The sequence below is a fragment of the Pelophylax lessonae genome (assembly GCF_965119305.1).
Source record: "Pelophylax lessonae genome assembly, chromosome: 8".
NCBI classification, from domain to species: domain Eukaryota; kingdom Metazoa; phylum Chordata; class Amphibia; order Anura; family Ranidae; genus Pelophylax; species Pelophylax lessonae.
This window is the reverse complement of record NC_138775.1, coordinates 241,155,144-241,174,893: the sequence shown is the minus strand read 5'-3', so window position 1 is coordinate 241,174,893 and position 19,750 is coordinate 241,155,144. Positions and strand designations below refer to the sequence as shown.

The following is a 19,750-nucleotide window of genomic DNA, read 5'->3' as shown; positions in this document are numbered from 1 at the left end:
CATAAAGAGGTATGGGTAGAGAGCTCCCGCATGATGGTTGATGATGATTTGGAAGGTTGCATATTTGCCCTGTACATTAGTGTCTGGAGGGGGCAGTGCAACGCATGTTTCGGTGCAGCATACTATTTCAATAAAGTGAAGAGGAAACCGAATGTAAATTGTCACTTCATTCATTCCGTGTCGAGAAAAACTGTAGCTTGACTGCATTATACTACATCACCATCGCACAACTGTTCATAGAAAACAATTGTTTCATTGTCTTAGCGGTGGTCTGTGTTTTTTTTTTTTTTTTCTTTTTGTGCAGAAAACGCAGGTCACAACGTATATAGTGTGAACCCACCCTTACTTTTTTATAGGTCAGAAGTGGATTATCTAGCTCTTTTTGTCTTGAGAAAATTAACCCCTACCCCAGCTATATGTGCAGTAATTATGATGAGGTTTATTAGGGCTCATGCACTCTGAATATGAATCTTTTAATATCATGAATTTAAATAATAGGAATTTGTTATCGGCACCTTTTTTTTAGCTCAAGAAAAATGCATCAATTTTAAATTTTATGTATGTCTTTACACTGTGCTTCTGTTAAAATTCAAAATTAAAAAAAAAAAAAAAACGCACCAAAAGCACACCTCTCCATTGAAAGGCATTGAAAAGTCAGCAAGACTGCGTCAACACACCGTGTTACATTTTTGATGCAGTTTTTTTGAGTCACATGGCCTATGAAAAACAAACCATAAGCACAGTAAAATCTTGGTAAAATCTTATGCATTTTCTGCGACCATTATTGGCACCTTTTTCTCTAGCACTTATAGGACCTAATCTCCAGACTAATTGTTAGTGTCCAACACCTTGGTATTACAGATCAATTTCAAATAGCAAAGTACAGCCCTCACATTTGTGCAAATATTTTATTACATCTTTTCATGTGACAACACTATAGAAATAACACTTTGCTACAATGTAAAGTAGTGAGTGTACAGCTTGTGTAACAGTGTAAATTTGCTGTCCCCTCAAAATAACTCAACACACAGCCATTAATGTCTAAACCGTTGGCAACAAAAGTGCGTAAACCCCCAAGTTAAAATGTCCAAATTGGGCCCAATTAACCATTTTCCTTTCCGGTGTCATGTGACTTGTTAGTGTTACAAGGTCTCGAGTGTGAATAGGGAGCGGGGTCTGTTAAATTTGGTATTATCACTCTCACTCTCTCCATACTGGTCACTGGAATTTCAACATGGCACCACATGGCAAAGAATTCTCTGAGGATCTGAAAGAAAGAATTGTTGCTTTACATAAAGATGGCCTAGGCTATAAGACAACTGCCAAGACCCAGAAACTGAGCTGCAGCATGGTGGCCATGACCATACAGTGGTTTAACAGGGCAGATTCCACTCAGAACTAGCCTCGCTATGGTCGACCAAAGCATTTGATTGCACGTGCTCAGTGTCATATCCAGAGGTTGTCTTTGGGAAATAGACACAAGACTGCTGCCAGCATTGCTGCAGAGGGGTGGGGGGTCAGTCTGTCAGTGCTCAGACCATACGCTGCACACTGTATCAAATTGGTCTGCATGGCTATCGTCCCAGAAGGAAGCCTCTTGAAGATGATGCACAACAAAGCCTGCAAACAGTTTACTGAAGACAAGCAGACTAAGGACATAATTACTGGAACCATGTCCTGTGGTCTGATGAGACCAAGATAAACTTATTTGGTTCAGATGGTGTCAAGCTTGTGTGGCGGCAACCAGGTGAGGAGTACAAAGACAAGTGTGTGTTGCTTACAGTCAAGCATGGTGGTGGTAGTGTCATGGTCTGGGGCTGCATGAGTGCTGCTGGCCCTGGGGAGCTACAGTTCATTGAGGGAACTATGAATGCCAACATGTACTGTGACATACTGAAGCAGAGCATGATCCCCCTCCCTTCAGAGACTGGGCTGCAGGGCAGTATTCCAACATAACCCCAACCACTGCCTTGCTAAAGAAGCTGAGGGTAAAGGTCATGGATGGGCCAAGCATGTCTCCAGACCTAAACCCTATTAAGCACGGAAGGTGGAGGAGCGCAAGGTCTCTAACATCCACCAGCTCTGTGATGTGGTCATGGAAGAGTGGAAGAGGACTCCAGTGGCAACCTGTGAAGCTCTGGTGAACTTCATGCCCAAGAGGGTTAAGGCAGTGCTGGAAAATAATGGTGGCTACACAAATCAAATTATCCACTGCTCACTCCAAAGGTGAGAGTCCATCCAGTGGAGGGTGCACCTATTGCCTGTAGTTTTCTGCACGGAGTGGTGGACAAACGGTACAAGCTGAGCACTGGAAAATGTTTTATTTTGAAAAGCACTTTGCAACACAAGCAAACATTGATGGGACTTTTATATGGACTATTTTGTATATTCTATCTTGGTATGGTTTTTGATTGATTTTTTTTATTTTTTTTGTTTAGCATCATATGTTAACACAATTGTGTAGCGGAGCACTAATTGGGTATTAGTATTGTATTTGTGACTGTAAGAATACCTGAAAATTGACAGCATCTACTTTGGCTGACCATTTTTCCACCCAGATCCTTTGATATTTATTTCAAAGAATGTTGTTGCAGGAGGGGTTCTGACAGGGTCACCTATTGCTTGATTTTTGACTGTTTCAGCAAAACTAAAAATTGTTCATTCATTGGTCACAATGACGACTCTTCAGTTATTTTTAGGTATGAATCCGCTTCAAAACTGGAGTCTGGACAAAAATAAATTAACACTCTTCATTTCAGCTTTGTTTATTTTCAGATAGAGAAGCTGGAAAGATTTTCTTACAGGTTTATAAATTATTTTATGAATATTTCGGTCATTGGTTGGACTCATTATGGTGTTCTGTGGATTCCCTTTCTTAGACCCGGTTCACACTGGGGCGACCTGGTCGCCTGACAAGTCGCCGTGGGTCGCCTGCCATAGATTAGCACAGGACCCGTTCTAATAGGAGTGACACAAGTCGCTCCGACTTAGAAAAAGGGTCCGGAGCTTCTTTGGGACGACCTGGAGCGACCTGCATTGACTTCAATGATATGAAGTCCGTGCCGGCCGCTCCGAGGTCGCGGTGCGAGCTGCACACCGCGACTTCACAGGTTGCCCCGGCAAGTCGGGTCGCCCCAGTGTGAACGGGGTCTCAGGGTTCAATAGTGCTATCAGATTGAGCAGTAGTGGCAGTTAATTGTCAGTATAAAGCCAGCCATAGATGGATCGAATATCAGCCAGCTCAGCGTGACCGGCCCAGTTTCAGTCCATCCAGTACATCCAGCCTCTCCGTGTATTTTATTTATTTGTTTTGTGATCACTGTTGGCAGCTTTAGCAGCCAGCAGTGATCATTGTGTTCTGTCTGCAGGGGAAGGTTCCCTGGTGGCAGAACACAATAGTGCTGTGGGAAGAATTCCCCCATCAACAAGGGTTGTGTGGATGTGGGAATTGAGCAATTTTCTTTTCTTCCACTTGTTGTTGGGCATATGTCATCCAGAAAATAATAAATGCTCACATGCACCTTCTAGTATGGTAATCAGTCCATGGCAGCCACTTGGTATGGTGGCATCCTCCTTCTCAATAGGAAAAGGTAAATTTTGGTCCAGCCTCCACAGTATTTTTCAACTAAAGCCTCGTTCACATGGATGATGCCGCTATAGCAATTTTTAATTTTTTCCTTCCAAGTGCTGCGTGCAGGCGCTCCATTGAAATCTATTAGGAAATGGGTGCTGCACAAACGCAGCTGCATTTCCTAATGTGACAAGCATGTGGGTGCTGGTGAGTGGCCCCGAACACTGACCGCATTTGAACAGGGCCACATGACTATCACATTAGTATGACTGACTGTGTCCATGCAACCACATATCCTAATAGACTTCAAAGGGCTGCTTGCATGCAGCACCTGGAAGTTAGAAGCTGCTAAAAGCTGCCTGTTAATGCTATACAAGCACCATTGCCCATGTGAAGGAGGTCTGAATTGGAAATATCAGTGTAATGAAGTGTTTCCAAATTCGGTGATATGTGTTTGGTGGCTTTAGGGTGACCAAAAACAGAACAATCTGACCATGCAATCTTTGTACAATCAACGTTAGATTTATAATTAATATGAGCGCCTACATAATCCTACCAACTAGTTTGTATCTAGTCAGGCAGGCCCTTGCACTAAATCGTTTTTGCAAGAGCTAAATGAGATTGTACAATCAGATTGCAATGTGTGCAGTGAGCTTAAAGAGCAACTCTATATTTTTGTTGAGGGGGAAAAAAAAAACGTACATTGCAAAAATGCAATGTACATTGAGGTAATCCATGTCCATGCAACAGACGGGGGGAGGTGCCATGATGCTTTTTGTATTGACTCTCTTCATCCCCCACGAAGCATAGATAGAGGAATTTCCTTTGCTGACTATTGTATTCTAAAGCTGGTTTACACTAGTAGATTTTAGAACAATCCTATGCCTATACTTTGTACATTTGTTTACCTGCAGGCAGTCCCTTTGATATCGGGCGGAATGCAGCAGCTGTACGTACACAGCCGGTGCTCCCAATTTCACAGTGTGTGTGTTTAAGAACATGCACAGGTTTCTAGTTGACCTAACACTTTTTTGGTTAAAATATTGGATGTGAAGGTCCACTTTAAGCAACCATCTCGCCAACAGAAAGCAGATCTGCCCTTTTCACCAGACTATCTGGCCCTGTCAGGATCTTCTCTATGGTCCTGCTGATGGAGCAACGTTGTACATATGCAGTGAAATACTGCTTTCGGATTGAACATCTGACAATCGACTGATAAGTACACAGCTTTTGAGAGCCGATCACAACAGTTCCTGCAAAATTATCCGAAAGAACAAGCACAGCATTTTTCTTATATAATTACTAACAACCGATTTTTCATTATTTGGTACAGTATTCGTCTGGTGATAAAATGGAGTACCCAAAACCGTGCATGCAGGTAAATAAAAGAATACTGTATTTTCTGGCGTATAAGACTACATTTGAACCTCCAAAAAAATCCCCCAAAAATGGGGGGTCGTCTTATACGCCGAGTATAATTTCTCCATGGTAACCTAAGTATAAGTATTACCGGTAGATGTAATCTCTCAAGACACTGGCTGTGTGGGAATCCTGTACCGGTATACCGTATGTACCGTAGCTTCGGCTACATACAGTGTACCGCACTGAGCCAAACAGGGAGAGCGATGTATTCTATTATTGAATGCAAAGCCTGCTCGGATTGGCGGAGTAACATCAGCCCGCCTCACTGACTCTGCCAATCCGAGCAGGATTCCCGCACAGCCAGTGTTTTGAGATTACATCTACTGGTAATACTTAGGGTACCTTGGAGATATTATGAGAGATTACATGTATTACAGTACTTGGGGTACCTTGGAGATCTATGAGAAATCTGATGTTTTTCAATGGTGTTGCCTTGCTTTGGAAGGGGGGTAGTCTTATACGGCGAGTATAGCCCAAAACCTATGTTTTTAACTTGAAAATTAGGGGGGTTGTCTTATACGCCCAGTCGTCTTATAGGCTGGAAAATACGGTACATTACATCATCGTGGGAAGTTGTATTCTGTGTTATGAGAATTTTCGTAACTCTAGTGACAATTCTTTTCGATATGAGACTAGCATGCCAAAAACAAAAAAAAATCCAAAAACCGGATGATCATTTGTCTGATATTGTTATTGTGTGTGTATAGTCGTGCCAGTGTGAACAGGGGCTCACTGGTGAATGTCATGAGTGACTGGTTGCTGTGGCACAAGGCAGGCTGACTTTATTTTGAGCTCTTATCTTTCCCACTCTCACACCAGTTCCAGTGATTTGGAGCTGCAGAGCTTTTATCTTTGTTTGCTGCATGCAGTGGGGTTTATGAGTGCAAAACTGTCTGATAGCAGATCTGGACTGATTACTAAACTGAACCTAATGAGAATATAATCTGGCATGTTCCCCAGTGTATTACTAAACTGTGCACTGGGTGTCACATGACGTCTGGCAGCCCAATGAACACAGATCTTTTTGATCTGTAAACTGCACACTGCCAATAGCTTGGAGGAGGGAGGTTAGCAGCTGCTGGTCAGTGGAAGAGCAGAGAGGAAGTAGCTGGATGCTTGCAGCTTGTAAGTAAAAAGCACGCATGTCGTTGATGAGGATTTTGAGATCTGGGAGCAGGGCAGTGTAATCACAATGGCTGTGGAAGGCTGCAGCAGCGTAAGTAATGGCAGCAGCTAATGTCCTGTCCTTGTTTTGTGTGTCTGTGTAAAGCAGAATGAGATACAGGGACATGAAAGAGATAAAATGGAGCTCAGTAGTTGCTAATTGCCCCCCTTTTCTCTGTGTGCAGGAATTGTGATAAGGTTTATTAGATTCACAGGAGGTCACGCAAGGACGGAAGTGCTCCAGTCACCGTTTTATGTTAATAGACTTGTTTTGTACTCTTGAAAAACATGCATATATTAATATCATTCTAAATGTCACCCGCTACTTTCTGCATGAGTCTGCAGGCTTAAAGGACAGTCTAATGCTGGCCATACACTAGCCAAAAAATCATTCGAAAATCTGTCATTTGGTCCGATCGTTCGTTTTTTTTTTTTTGTCCAGTTAATGGGCACAAATAGAAAATCGTTTTTGACTTTTCGAAGCCGAAAAATCGAAGGAACAGTTTGGAAAATTCTGCCGAACGAACAATAAATTGAAAGGTTAATGTGTTTCTCGGCCGAACTGTTTGCACTAGGTCTATGTGACAAACGAAAAACGAAAAACATCCATTGAACGATTTATCATTCGAAATTCGGTCATTACATGATGGCACAATCGTCTGCTCTCACGGCTGATTCTTCATTTTTCGAAAATGTGTTTGAACGATTTTTCAGCTAGTGTATGGCCAGCTTTAGTTTTATAATGCAGAGCTCCTAAGGCTCCATGTACACGGGACGTTGTTAAAAGTCCCTTTGAATGCTGGAATTTTTAGGACATTTGAAACGTCCATTAGGTCGCGTTTGCACCTGCGTTTAGCGGGCGTTTGCGTTTAGAACCGTTCCTAGAGGTAAAAAAAAAATATTCCCCTTTTAAAATGGAAAAACGCGAACGCTAAATGCGGGTCATCGCGTTCGGTCGCGTTTTTGTGTTTGAAACGCCGGGAAACACACGTTCGAACGCAAATAATTGCTTTCCAAAAAACTTCCCTGAACTCAACTGCCTGCAAATGACTGTAAACTACCCTGTGTACATGGACAGATAAGATAACATGTAGGTGGGTTCAGGGGCTTCTGGAAAAAAACGCCCAACTGCTCCTAAATGGCCATTTACAACATCCTGTGTACATGGAGCCTAAATCCACCAAATGTAACCAGTACATTTTTTATCTACAATCCTTGCACTGGGAATATGTAAATTGGCTATTATAGGACCAAATCAAAGAGTAGATGTCAATACCCAACACCTCGGTGTTACAGATCAAGTCCAGGAGCAAAGTTTGAGAAATGCCAGTTGTGTCATGGGAGGTGAGCATCTCTTCATGGTTAGAAATGTTTTTCTTTGGCACTACCAGGGGAAGTAATTCTAATGATATAGGGTAAAGCTGGCCATACATGGGTCATTTTGACCAGTGACCTGATTTCCCCATCCACAAACCAGCGCTATTCCAGGTCAGCCTGCTTATGGCTCAAATACACAATCCGAAAATCGGATGAAAAATACCGATTTGGAAGCAATTGTACAATAATCTGATTGTAAAGCCCCATACACATGCAACGATTATCGTCCGTCCGATCGTCCGACTTTTGTCCAAGTTGTGTTTTGTTGGTTGGAATGTGCCTAGACTGCACACAAATTCTCGTCTAACAAAATTCTACTTCAGTAGTGATGTCATGTGTTGGTTTGTTTTCTTTGTGTTTTTTCTTCACTGAGCATGCCCAGACTTGCTCTTTAGATTTTTCCCTGTCGAAATCTGTACTGACTGCACGAAAATTGGCCGTTGTGTTGACGGCCAACAAAAATTTTATAGCCTGCACACCAGATTTTTTTCGGCTGAGAAGTCTGAGTTGGTTGTCGGAAGCATCATACTAACAAGCCGAAAATCGGCAGATCGGGCGTTGGCCAAAAATTCTATGCCAATTTTCGACGCGTGTGTACGGGTCTTTAGTGCACACCTTTCGAGAGCCAAAAACAAATTTTAACAGATATTGTTCCATCAGACAAGCACAACATTTTCTCTCATACGATACTAGATCATACAATTTCTGTTTTAATTAGTACATTTGTCGTTGAAAATACAAATACATTACAACACATGACATCCCTTCCAAATTTTTTTTTTTTTTTTTCCGTACGAGAATTTTCGGAACTTCAGTAAAGTCTTCATTTTTGATACGCGACTAGCATGCAAACAAAATACTGACACTCGTCTGATTTTCGAATCGTGTATACGGGCTGTTAGACCGATCCCCACACATTTCCTGTCTTTAGGTGCAAACCCAAGCTCGTCAGGCTGATCATGAAGAACAAAGTACAGTACAGGCATGTGAGCTTTTATTTCTCTGCCTAAAAGCTTGAAGAGGCTTGTGCTTTTTTGTGCTTTTTCGCATATATTTATTGAGCTTCTTTAAGCTTCTTTTGAGCTTATTTGAGCATAAGCATTTTTTTTTCACAATCCCTCCCCTCTGCTTTTTATCCTTCCCTTATTTTTTTTTTTTTTTTTAGCTTATTTGAGCTTTTTCATGCATTTTTGGGCACTTCGGCATCTTTTCTGCTCGAAAGCTCCTCTCAAAAATGCGAGTTTGTATTTTTTTTTTTTTTTTTCCCCCTGCCTGTAGGAGCATATGCCTGTAAAATCGTGAAAAAGGTATAGTGTGCATTGGCTAACATGGAGGGGAGTTTCCAGGCAGAAAAAAATTAAAGGGCTCAAAAGCTTGTAGAAGCCCCTTTTTTGAGCTTCTTTTGAGCTGCAGTGTACATGAGCCCTCATAGTAACATCAAAACAGCATATAAAAACAGCAACCAAAATTTTGTTTGCGGTTTTTGATGCCGTTTAAATATTACAATAGATATGGTCCTTTATTGGAGTGCAGCCACCTGGACTTTCTTCTTCTCCCCCATCCACACCCTTGATGTGGGAATCCTCCCCATTGTGCCATTGTATCCTGACATCAGGAAGACTTCTCCGCCTTCGAAATGCACAGATCAGCACTGCAGTCTATAGCTAGCCTGCAGCTCTTATCATGTAAAATAAAAAATACCAACAGACACCCACAATGGTAGGTCTTCAAAGCTAAATATTAAAGATTTGTCAGGGATTTTATTGCTTCACGATTGGCATGGTCAGCTGGGTAAGCCAACTTTCTTGAGAACAGTGGTAGACTTGCTGGTATATTTTACAATCATCACATTCAGTGTGCAGTGATATCAGGGCATTAAGGCAAATATTTGAGGTATTCGGGGGTCAGGCGGCTGTCTCATTTGGTTGCGGTGCTGCTGGGAGGGATGTTTTTTTCACTGGGTGATTTTGGGGAAATCCGTGTCCCTTTTCTGGGTCTCGGGTATGGGATTTGACACTTGAGGTTGGGGCTGGAGTTTTTGGTGTGTGGCATGCTGTGTGGGCTGGACTCTGCTCACCTCCCTGCTTGTCTCTGGTGCCGCGCGTGGGGACTGGTGGGCACAGATTGGCTGTGGTGCGGGAGCGGTTCTGCTGAGGGCTTGGAGAGAGTGCATAGGGTGCTGGTTTGTGGGGAGGAAAGGGAAAACTGGCTCTGCTGCAGGTGAGCAACAGAACTGGAGTGTGTTTTGTGTATGTGTGTTTTTTTTGTATGTTGAAACTGGGTCGGCTGCATATCCGGGGCGTTGGGGGTTGCTTGTGGGTGGGCTGGCAGGGGCGCGGTTTCTGGTCGCTTCGTGACCTGGTGCATGGGATTCCTGGGATTTGGCTCTGATGTAACCTATGTAACGCAGTCAATGTTTTCATATTTAGGCATCCCTGGCACGTGTGTTTTTTATGTTTTGTACATACGTATATGTGGAGTGGGGGACCTCAAAAGTTTTTTTGAGGTAGAGATTTTGTGCTTGGGTGCTTTTTTTTTTTTTTTTTTTTGGTCACATACCGGCCAAAGCCCTGTATGTCTTCCCTGTCCTCCAGCCTCTCGAACGCTCCCACCTGACAAGCCCTGCCCGCTTCAGGGCTTAATGTTACAAAAAGCAACCTATAAAATATAAAATTGCAGTGCTCAATAATGTAAAGTGAATTAAAACCGATAAGGTCAGAGGCCCCTGAAGACGCGCTGTAGTGCGAAACGTACATAGGGTAGCTAGACACATGACGTCACGTTTGAACTCCTGGTGGCAACAGCTTTATACTCGGAGTTCCAGACACCCAAAGGAGGTCTTAGCCAGTCAAGGAGTTGCTGCTACATGTGTTATTGCTTGAGCAGCCTTGACTTCCGGTGAGTTGGCCACCCGGCTATTTGGAAAGTTTGATGATTTTGTTGCACTTTATGAACTTTCTTTATAAATTGAACCTTTTTCTTTTTTTAATTCACTTGATATTTTTTAGCGCTGCAATTTTATATTTTTTATAATCACGAATGGTTTGCATATATTGCCTTTATTGCCAGCAGCTATAATATAGGTGTATAACGGCATGTCCGGTCGTCGGGTAATATAAATTGTGCATCCCTGCAGTGAATGGGCTGTTTTTCTTTTTGAAAACCCTGGAGCAGGAAGTACTGGTTGAACTTTGATTGGAAAACATTGATTTTTACTGGGCAATATCGCCATTGCTTTTAGGGAAATCTTGTACCTAAACATTAGGATCGCGCAGTTCTGTCATATTGCTCATGTGCGAGAGAGAGCATGCCATGCAAGATGAAGCAGATCATGCTCCTCATATCTGGTTTACAGCATATGAAATTCCTTTTATTTTGCCAGGGGGAAAAAAGCTTTTTTCAGCAGATGCATATAGTGTTGCACAAGATGAAACACATGACATCAATTGCTCCATCTCTCGCATGTGCAGTATCATGGACATTTAAGATGGGGGCGTGGAAACAGGGACCCAGCAGCACAGAGGCAGAAAAATAGGTAAGCGTAAAAAAAAAAAAAGTCACAAGGGTATATACTATATTGTCAAAAGTATTGGGATGCCTGCCTTTGCACGCACATGAACTTTAATGACATCCCAGTCTTAGTCCATAGCGGTCAATATTGAGTTGGCCCATCCTTTGTAGCTATAACAGCTTCAGCTCTTCTGGAAGGCTGTCCACAAGGTTTAGGAGTGTGTCTATGGGAATGTTTGACCATTCTTCCAGAAGTGCATTTGTGCGGTCAGGCACAGAACACCTTTGGGATAAATTAGAGCAGAGACTGCGAGCCAGGCCTTCTCGTCCAACATCTATGGGGTTGAGGTCAGGACCCTGTGCAGGCCAGTCAAGTTCCTCCACCCCAAACTTACTCATCCATGTCTTTTATGGTCTTTTCTTTGTGCACTGGTCCAAATAATTGGTGGAGGGGGGATTATGGTCGGGGGTTGTTTTTTAGGTGTTGGGCGTGGCCCCTTAGTTCCTGTGAAAGGAACTCTTAAGGCGCCAGCATACCAAGACATTTTGGACAATTGCATGCTCCCAACTATGTAGGAATGGTTTTGGGATGGCCTCTTCCTGTTTCAACATGACTGTGCACTAGTTCAGAAAGCAAGGTCCATAAAGACATGGATGACCGAGCTTCTCACAAAGTTTGGAGTATGATATTGTACAAAATGCCTTGGTATGGTGACGCCTTAGGAGTTCTCTTCAATTGAACTCCGGGACCAAACCCAACCCCTGACCATAATCCCCCCCCCCCCCCACCAAATTATTTGGACCAGTGCTCAAAGCAAGGTCCATAAAGACATGGATGAGTGAGTTTGAGGGGAAGGAACTTGACTGGCCTGCACAGAGTCCTGACATCAACCCGAAAGAACAAGTTTGGGATGAATTAGAGCAAAGACTACGAGCCAGGCCTTCACATCCAACATCAGTGCCTGACCTCACAAATGCACTTCTGGAAGAATGGTCAAACATTCCTATAGACACACTCCTAAACCTTGTGGACAGCCTTCCCAGAAGAGTCAAAGCTGTTATAGCTGCAAAGGGTGGACCAACTCCATTTTGAACCCTACAGGCTAAGACTGGGATGCCATTAAAGGTTATGTGCGTGTAAAGGAAGGTGTCCCAATACTTTTGACAATATAGTGTAGGGAAGTAGGATTGGATTTAGTTTTTTAGTCATTATTAATAGGTTTTTATTGTGGGGATAGGTCCTCTTTAGGAGTTTTTGTTCAGAGTGTGCAGAGAGCTTTGGGATAAAGTAAAGCGTAGGTCAGGGGATCGTGGCATTGAGCTGCATCTTTTTAGATAGGCGATTGTCATACCTTGTCCAGCAAAAGCAAGCAGTCTGCTCAGTAAACTACTAATACATATTATGAAAATAGTGAATAATAATGCATATAAATGAAGGAGAGATGAAGACCATAATTCAAGAGTTTTTAAATCCTCCTGGCAGTCTGTGTGTTCTTCAATATATCTGCATTTGACTGCGCCTAATATTTGTATTGTTTTTCAGGATTTGTATGGTTTGTGTTCAGTTCCTGTCTGAGCGTCAGTCATGGGACTTAGAAAAGGGAAGCGACCCGGTTATAATCAGTTCTTAACATTTTGACTCATTCGGATGTGCATTGTTTGTATCCACAGGAAGTCTACAGTGCTGATTGAAAGCCTTGCTAGAAACATTAATTTGTGTGCTCTGATCAGATTGCAGACAGATGTGAGTGTGATGGATAGAATTTTTCTTTGTGTTTGGAGCTGACACGTTTTGATCACTGCGTTTTTTTTTTTTTTTTCCAATAAAAGTTTTATTTTATTCAAACAATACAGCGATAATCAACATACATCGAATACATAGAAAGTAACACTCTTCTTGGTGCATAGAATTAGCATAGGTTTCAAGAACTGAATACAAATGTTGGGGGGGGGGGGTTTGGAAGAAATACAGTATCAACTTAGACCATCATTTATAATTTTTTTTTTTTTTTTTTTAACCTTAGACCAGTGGTCTCAACTGTGGCCTGGGGGGGGGGGCGGGCGGCACATGTTGCCTTTTACTTGTGTAAATGTCCTTGCATTTTTGGAATTTTAGGAGCTAATAAGCCCCACTCCAGCCAAGACGTGTTTTTTTTTTTTTTTTTTTATTTTGGGTAAAGCAGAGTAGCGATCGAGCATCAGTCCACTTTTTTATTTCCGTTTTGTGTTCCTCTTAGGGATAAATCCCACCATCATTTTTCACCATTTCCTGTTTTGGGCAGTTAGAAATTGTTTTTTTGTCACAAAAGCACAAATCTCTAGGCTTGGTTCACACTAGTGCGATCCCAGAGTTGCATGATTTACAGTGTGACTTTGATGCAACTTTACACCCTCTGGCAAGAAAGACGCATCAAAGTAGTGCAGGAACCTTTTTACAGTTGCTGTGACTTAAGTCGCATAGAATGGAATGGGTGCCATTGAAATCAATGGGCTGGGACTTATCATGCAATTTTATGTGCCTAAGGTCGCATGACAAGTCGCACTCGTGCGAACAGAGCCTTAGTAGATTTTTGGCAGTTGCAACCCTCAATATTTTTATCTTTAAGCTTTCCTGCCTTGGTGTGGACCATATTCCCCATTTCTTGTGCAATGTCTTAGCAGGAAAACTATTGACTGTGTAAAAATTATCTATTGAAGTCATGGTACAGCTAGCAGAACTGCTGGGCATATTCTCCAAGTTGAAGATGTTTTGGCATTCATCCAAGTAGGTGTATGTCCAGTGACCACCTTGCTTCACTCATCATGCCACCTCTTCCCTCACCTGGAGTGTTTGAAAGCCTTGTGGAACCACCTGACGTCCGGCAGGTGCTGGATGCAGATCTCAGTGACCTCAGCCTGTTTGTTAATATGTATTGTAGAGTCTGAAGTTTTGTCAAATCCTAAGTAAGGCTAAACCTACTCCCACCCCCTTTCTAAGCCTATTCTATCTAACCCTGTAAAGAAAAGATCGCTATTCTTGCATAATCTGAAGCTGCTCCGGTTTGGCGATCTGTCCTCTACACAGAAACCGCCGCTGGATACTGGACCGGAGTGACCTCAGAATAGGTAAGTATAGGCAAAAAGGGTTAGATAGAATAGGCTTGGGGTGGTAGTCAAATGAGCTTTAGTTAAGATTTGCCTAAACTTTCACTTTGCTAGTCTTCACAGTCGAAGTCTATTACGAAACATGGCTCAGAGTGTTTCTGAAAAGTTAGGCTCCTATTCACACATGTGGTCTAATCGGGTCCGCCTGTGTATTTTTCAGGTGGACCCAATTGGATCTGGACCTCCTCTATGGAGCAGTAGATGTTAATGGACTTGTGTCCGTGTACACCCGCCTACCTGGAATCTGATCCAGCAAAAACAAATGGAAGGAGATCTGTTCCCCTCCATCTTGCTGGATCAGAGGGTGCTGGGTGTAAATGGACAGCCAGTCTGTTAACATTCTGCCCATAGAGGAGAGCCGGCTGAATCCATGTCTGCTCTGCATAATCGGAGCGGACACTGACCTGTCATCCGCCTGCGCCGCTCAGCATGGGATTTATACGGTAATCCCCTGCTGAGCAAACCAGGTCCGGCTTGTGTGAAAGGGGCCTTATTTATTCTGCAAAGACGATAGTTTGTATCGCTGTGTTGGTTGGGCTTTTTAGGTCATTTGTACTTGGTGTAGTTTTAGTCACATTTTGTCAGAAACAAGGTTTGTTTTTTTTGTGTGTTTGCTTAAGTAAACCATTTGAGGTGAGCTCTGAAAGGACCTGGCTAGATAAACAGGATGTGAAAATTCATACAATACCACTCCTGGCTGAATCTTTTAGCATTCTTAGTACAATATTTGTATGACTGTAATCTGTGGTTTCTGAGGCTTAAAATGCAAAAGTGGATCGAACAGTTTTCTCCATCAGTGCTCGGAAAAGACTTCAGTTTTTACATTTATGAGGCTGGCCGGGTATACAGTGCAACCCGGGAAGTATTCATATCGCTTCACTTTTTCATTTTTTTTTTATGTTAGTCTTATTCCAAAATGCATTCAATACATTTTTTCCTCAAAATTCTTCAGACAATACCCCATAATGACAATATGAAGGAAGTTTGTTTTGAAATACTTACAAATTTAGTAAAAATAAAAAAATCAAATGTACATAAGTAATCACAGCCTTTTTCATGACACTCAAAATCGAGCTCAGGTACATGCTGTTTCCACTGATTATCCTTGAGATGTTTTTACAACGTGATTGGAGTCCACCTGTGATACATTTAGTTGACTGGACATGATTTGGAAAGGCACACACCTGTTTATACACGGTCCCACAGTTATCAGTGCATGTCAAAGCACAAACCAAGCCATGAAGTCCAGGCAATTGCCTGTAGACCTCCGAGACAGAATTGTATGGAGGCACAGATCTGGGGAAGGGTACAGAACCCCGGGTTCCTCTTCATTCCCCCCCAGTCCCTCTAAACAGTCACTGTGGGTCTTTTGGCCCCCAACCCAGGTGAGGTAAGAGCTGGCTTTGCCACATGCTCCAGAAGGGGGAGGTTGGATGTGGTTGTTTCTGACTGGGTTGCACAATGGGGTTTTTGAGCAGGTTCCCTGCCTCCTGGGGCTTAGTGACAGGCGCAGAGATGTCCTTTAAACTCCCTTTGGCGGATGTTTTTATCATCTGCAGGTACGCACCTCACGGGGGGCCTGGATCGGGCCAAAAGTTTAGGCTGCAGCTTTGTGGCCTACTCACGGCTGACAGACCAAGATGTCCGAGCTGCTGACGGGCATCTGCCTCCCCCCCGTGTGGTCGGTTCTACTTGGGCGCCCTCAAAAATTTAGGCCACAGCTTGCGGCCTACTGGGGGCCACATGGCCACTTTAGGCTGAGCCTTTGAGGGGCGGCCTCAGCGAGTTTAGCTGAAGCCACCAACTCTCTCCCTTTGTATCTGCCGAACTGTGGATCTGGGCAATTGCGGCTGGGCCTCCACTGAAACTTAGGCCGCAGCCTGTGACCTTTTGTGCCATATGGTCAGCCTGGCGCCTCACTTGAACTAGGTGGGGACGCTTCATTTTTTGGCATTATTGTGTGGGCGAGGGTACTCTGCCTGCGTGTCCGTGTCATGGCCAGCACACCCCCCCCCCCCCCCTCAATGGAGCTATGTTCTATTATGTCCTCTATGGAGGGCGACCTTTTAGTTTTTTTTTTTGCGGGGTCTAATAGGTGGTCCTTTGTGTTGACTTTTGGCCAGAGTCTCCTTGCGGGACCGAGGTCGGTGGCCTTCCCTGCTTATGTTTTCAGGGTGAGCTTAGTATATAGCGACCCTACTGGGTCTGCGTCCACGCACTTGGAGTGCTCTGACAGTGAGGATGATTCCTTTTTTACTGCATATGCGCATGAAAAGGTGCTGGTGGATGCACTGATTGTATCGATGTGGGAACTTCAAACATGGGGGATGCAGCTGCTGCTGCGTCAGAGGCGCTGGTCCCCTTGGGGGACAAGGTATTCTCTTTTTCCCACCTACTGTGCCAAAATTCTTGCGAATCAGTGGAGTTGTCTAAATGCAATATGGTTATGCTTAAGAGTTTCAATAGATGTTATCCCTTATGGAGTCTGAGTACGTGGGCAGTCCCACCTGTGGTTGACTCTCAGGTCTCCAGGCTGAATAAATCCTCCCAAATTACAGGGGATGAGTCTCCGGTTTTAAAAGATCCTTTTGACAGGAGAGCCGAGACTTTGGTCCGCCACATGTTTACTGTGGCCGGTTCGGTCCTTAGGCCGCTGTTCACCATAGCATTGGTGTCCCTGACTTTCCAGAGTGGGCAAAGCTTTTGCACCAGGATCTGGAGGGGGAAACAGCTTCCTCCTGCCTTTGCGGAACTGGTGGACTAGTTGGTCCAGGGTTAACAGTTTGTCTGTGATCCCTCTCTGAATGCGGCTGCCTTATGGGCCATACACACTATAAGATTTTCTGAAGACTTTTTTTCCTTTAGACTTACCAAAACCATATAATATGAGGTCGAACCTAAACACTTTCAATTTGTATGCAATCTGACAGGCCCTTGCACTACAAAGAAAAGGTAAATCTGAAGGAAAAAGTCTTCAGAAAATCTTAGTGTGTATGGCCCTTTAGACTCTAGGCTGTCCGTGACAGCAATGATCCTTCGGCGCATGATATGGCTAAAATGCTGATCTTCAGGCCAGACATTCCAGAAGGCCTTATGTGATATTCCCTTTATGGGGAATCGCCTGTTTGGAGCCTCCCTAGAAAGACCTCCTCCGGAGGTTCCATGAGGACCTGATCTGGTATGCCGAGAGCTGGTCCTTCCAGACCTGCAGACCAACTCCTCTCCTGCCTTATCTGGGGTGGGGTAGGACGTCTTCACTTCTTTCGGGACCCGTGGACGTCCCTGATTCAAGACAAGGGGGGCCACGAGCTGATTTAGTCTGGCTACAAGATTGAGTGTTTGGTCTTCTCCTCCAGAGAGGTTCTTTTTCTTCCAACCTGCGTTTTATCCCCAGACCGCCTGCGAGGTCTCTTTGGGGTGGTGCAAGACTTGCTACTACTTCCGATACTACCGTATCGGAATGTTTGTTTCATGGGTTTTATTCAAAAATGAAAGAATGGAGAATGATCTGCGCTTAGGATAGGGGAAAAATCAAAGTGCTGGCTGCAGCCTACCTCCTAACTATAATCCAAGGATATATAGTAAAAAGTAAAATGGTTAAAGGATAGGTAAATGGCGCTGCCTACTATAGCAGGTAGATATGGCAGGTATAGTGTAAGGGGATGGCTCAACCCTACAAGTTAAGCAGGTGTCTGGCATTTCTTTTTTGCACAGTCACTGAAACACTTTAATAAGTTTGAGAATATAGCTTTTGGATTTTAGTGGTGACGTTCACCATCACTTCTCCAACACTTGTCACAGAGTCACTTTATGCATAATCTAATTTGCACTAAAATGTTATATATGTTTATGATTTTTAATAGTGATTACTAAATCATCTTACTGCATGTTTTATAGAGTCTAATTTTCAACTCTGTGATTACACCTGCTTAACTTGTAGGGTTGAGCCATCCCCTTACACTATACCTGCCATATCTACCTGCTATAGTAGGCAGCGCCATTTATCTCTCCTTTTAACCATTTTACTTTTTATTCAAAAATGTTTGCAGGTCCCAGGAAGGGAAGCGAGGTACGTCTAATCTTGGACCTCAAGCTGAGGACGCTTACCTTCATATTCTAATATGTCGGTCATCTGCGCTTCCACCGCTTGCTGTGGGCGAGGAGCATTATCAAGAGGTCGCACCTCAACCCCTTGGGTTTTCGCAAGTGTTTGTATTGTTGCGGCAACGGGGGATTGCGGTACTTGAGTATCTGGGTGATCTTCTGTGAGCAGAATCTCCAACTGCTCTGACGGACAACTGTGGACTCTGCAGGAGTTGGAAATTAAATTTCCAGGTATTGGCTCTGGTTCTGTCCACCTAGTTGGACTATCTGGGTCTGTTCTGGACACGGCCTCAGCCAGGGTGTTCCTCCCATGGGATGAGTTCCAAAATCTGTCCACACGAGACCTCTGTAAAGAGAGATTCTTGCCATGTGGGGCAAGAATCCACAGTCTTTGGACAATCTGATCCTGTTGAGCCGGGGTACGAGAAGGTCCCTGATTTGGTGGCTTCGCTCTCCAGTGCTTCAACAGTGTAAATCCTTCTCCATCCCCCCCTCCCCCCCCCCCCCTGTACTGGACGGTGGTCACCACAGATGCCAGCCTGTCCGAGTGGGGTGGCGTTTTTTTTTTTTTTTGGCATGTATTGTGCTTAGGGGTCTGGACTCTGGAAGAATACAGACTCTTGATCGCTACACTGGACATTTGCTCCAGAGGTGTTTCATCTGTTGTGTCTCCGGTGGGGAACTCCCGAGGTAGTCCTGTTGGCCTCTCGTCTCAACAGGAAGGTACTTGGGTTTGTTGCACGGTCTCGGGATCCTCTGGCCGGCACCACAGATGCTCTGGTGGCTCCTTTGGGACCGGTATTGTCTGGTAGACATCTTTCCTTTTCTAGAACTTTGCCAATACTCCTGCGTAGGCTGGAGGCGGAAGGGATTACGGCCATCCTAGTGGCTCCAGACTGGCCTCTCGCCGGTCGCAGATCTGATATGGTTGGTGGTCGAGAGAAGAAGAATGAAAGCGCTCATAGATAGTCCTGAGTCCTCCTGCAACATATATACGGATCACCAAACTTGAGAATAGAGAAAGAATTCAAATCAATAACTGCCATATAGGCCACTCAGGACCTATATAATTACCTTGTATTTAAAGATGATATATTTAAACAATATTGAATCCCCTGAAAAGGACCAAAAGATGAAATAGAGACTCCAAAATAAGTAAAGACTCTCTTTATATAGTCCTATGTCCCTCTGCAATACATATCCATATATACATAAACAAACCTAGGTATATAATTCAGCTATAAGCAATGGACGCCAACAAAGAGCCCAAGAGATAGAAATAGTTCTTATGTTTTAATAATGATATATGTCACAAAAAACTTCAACTAATGGCTGTCATCCATAATTGCATAATAAACAAATCATGAGAAAAGAAATTGGATTTTGGAGGCCATAAAAAGAGGGATGATAACAAGTAGGTAAAATATAATACTTTTTATTTCATCCAAAGAACCTTAA

The 19,750-nt window shown here is 43.6% G+C and overlaps 1 protein-coding gene across 3 annotated transcripts in view; it reads left to right on the top strand.

Annotated features, from left to right (window-relative positions):
• The window catches only part of OSBPL9 (oxysterol binding protein like 9), a 260,826-nt gene that overhangs the window by 89,754 nt on the left and 151,322 nt on the right, over nucleotides 1-19,750 (top strand). Inside the window, exon 1 of one of the 3 annotated variants that reach the window (XM_082265509.1) lies at nucleotides 6,064-6,209. The exons of the other annotated variants lie outside the window; for them this stretch is intronic. Coding sequence (XP_082121635.1) covers nucleotides 6,186-6,209 — 24 coding nt within the window. The 5' untranslated portion in view covers nucleotides 6,064-6,185. Of the gene's footprint in view, nucleotides 1-6,063; nucleotides 6,210-19,750 lie in introns of those variants that run through there. 3 annotated transcript variants of the gene reach the window in all.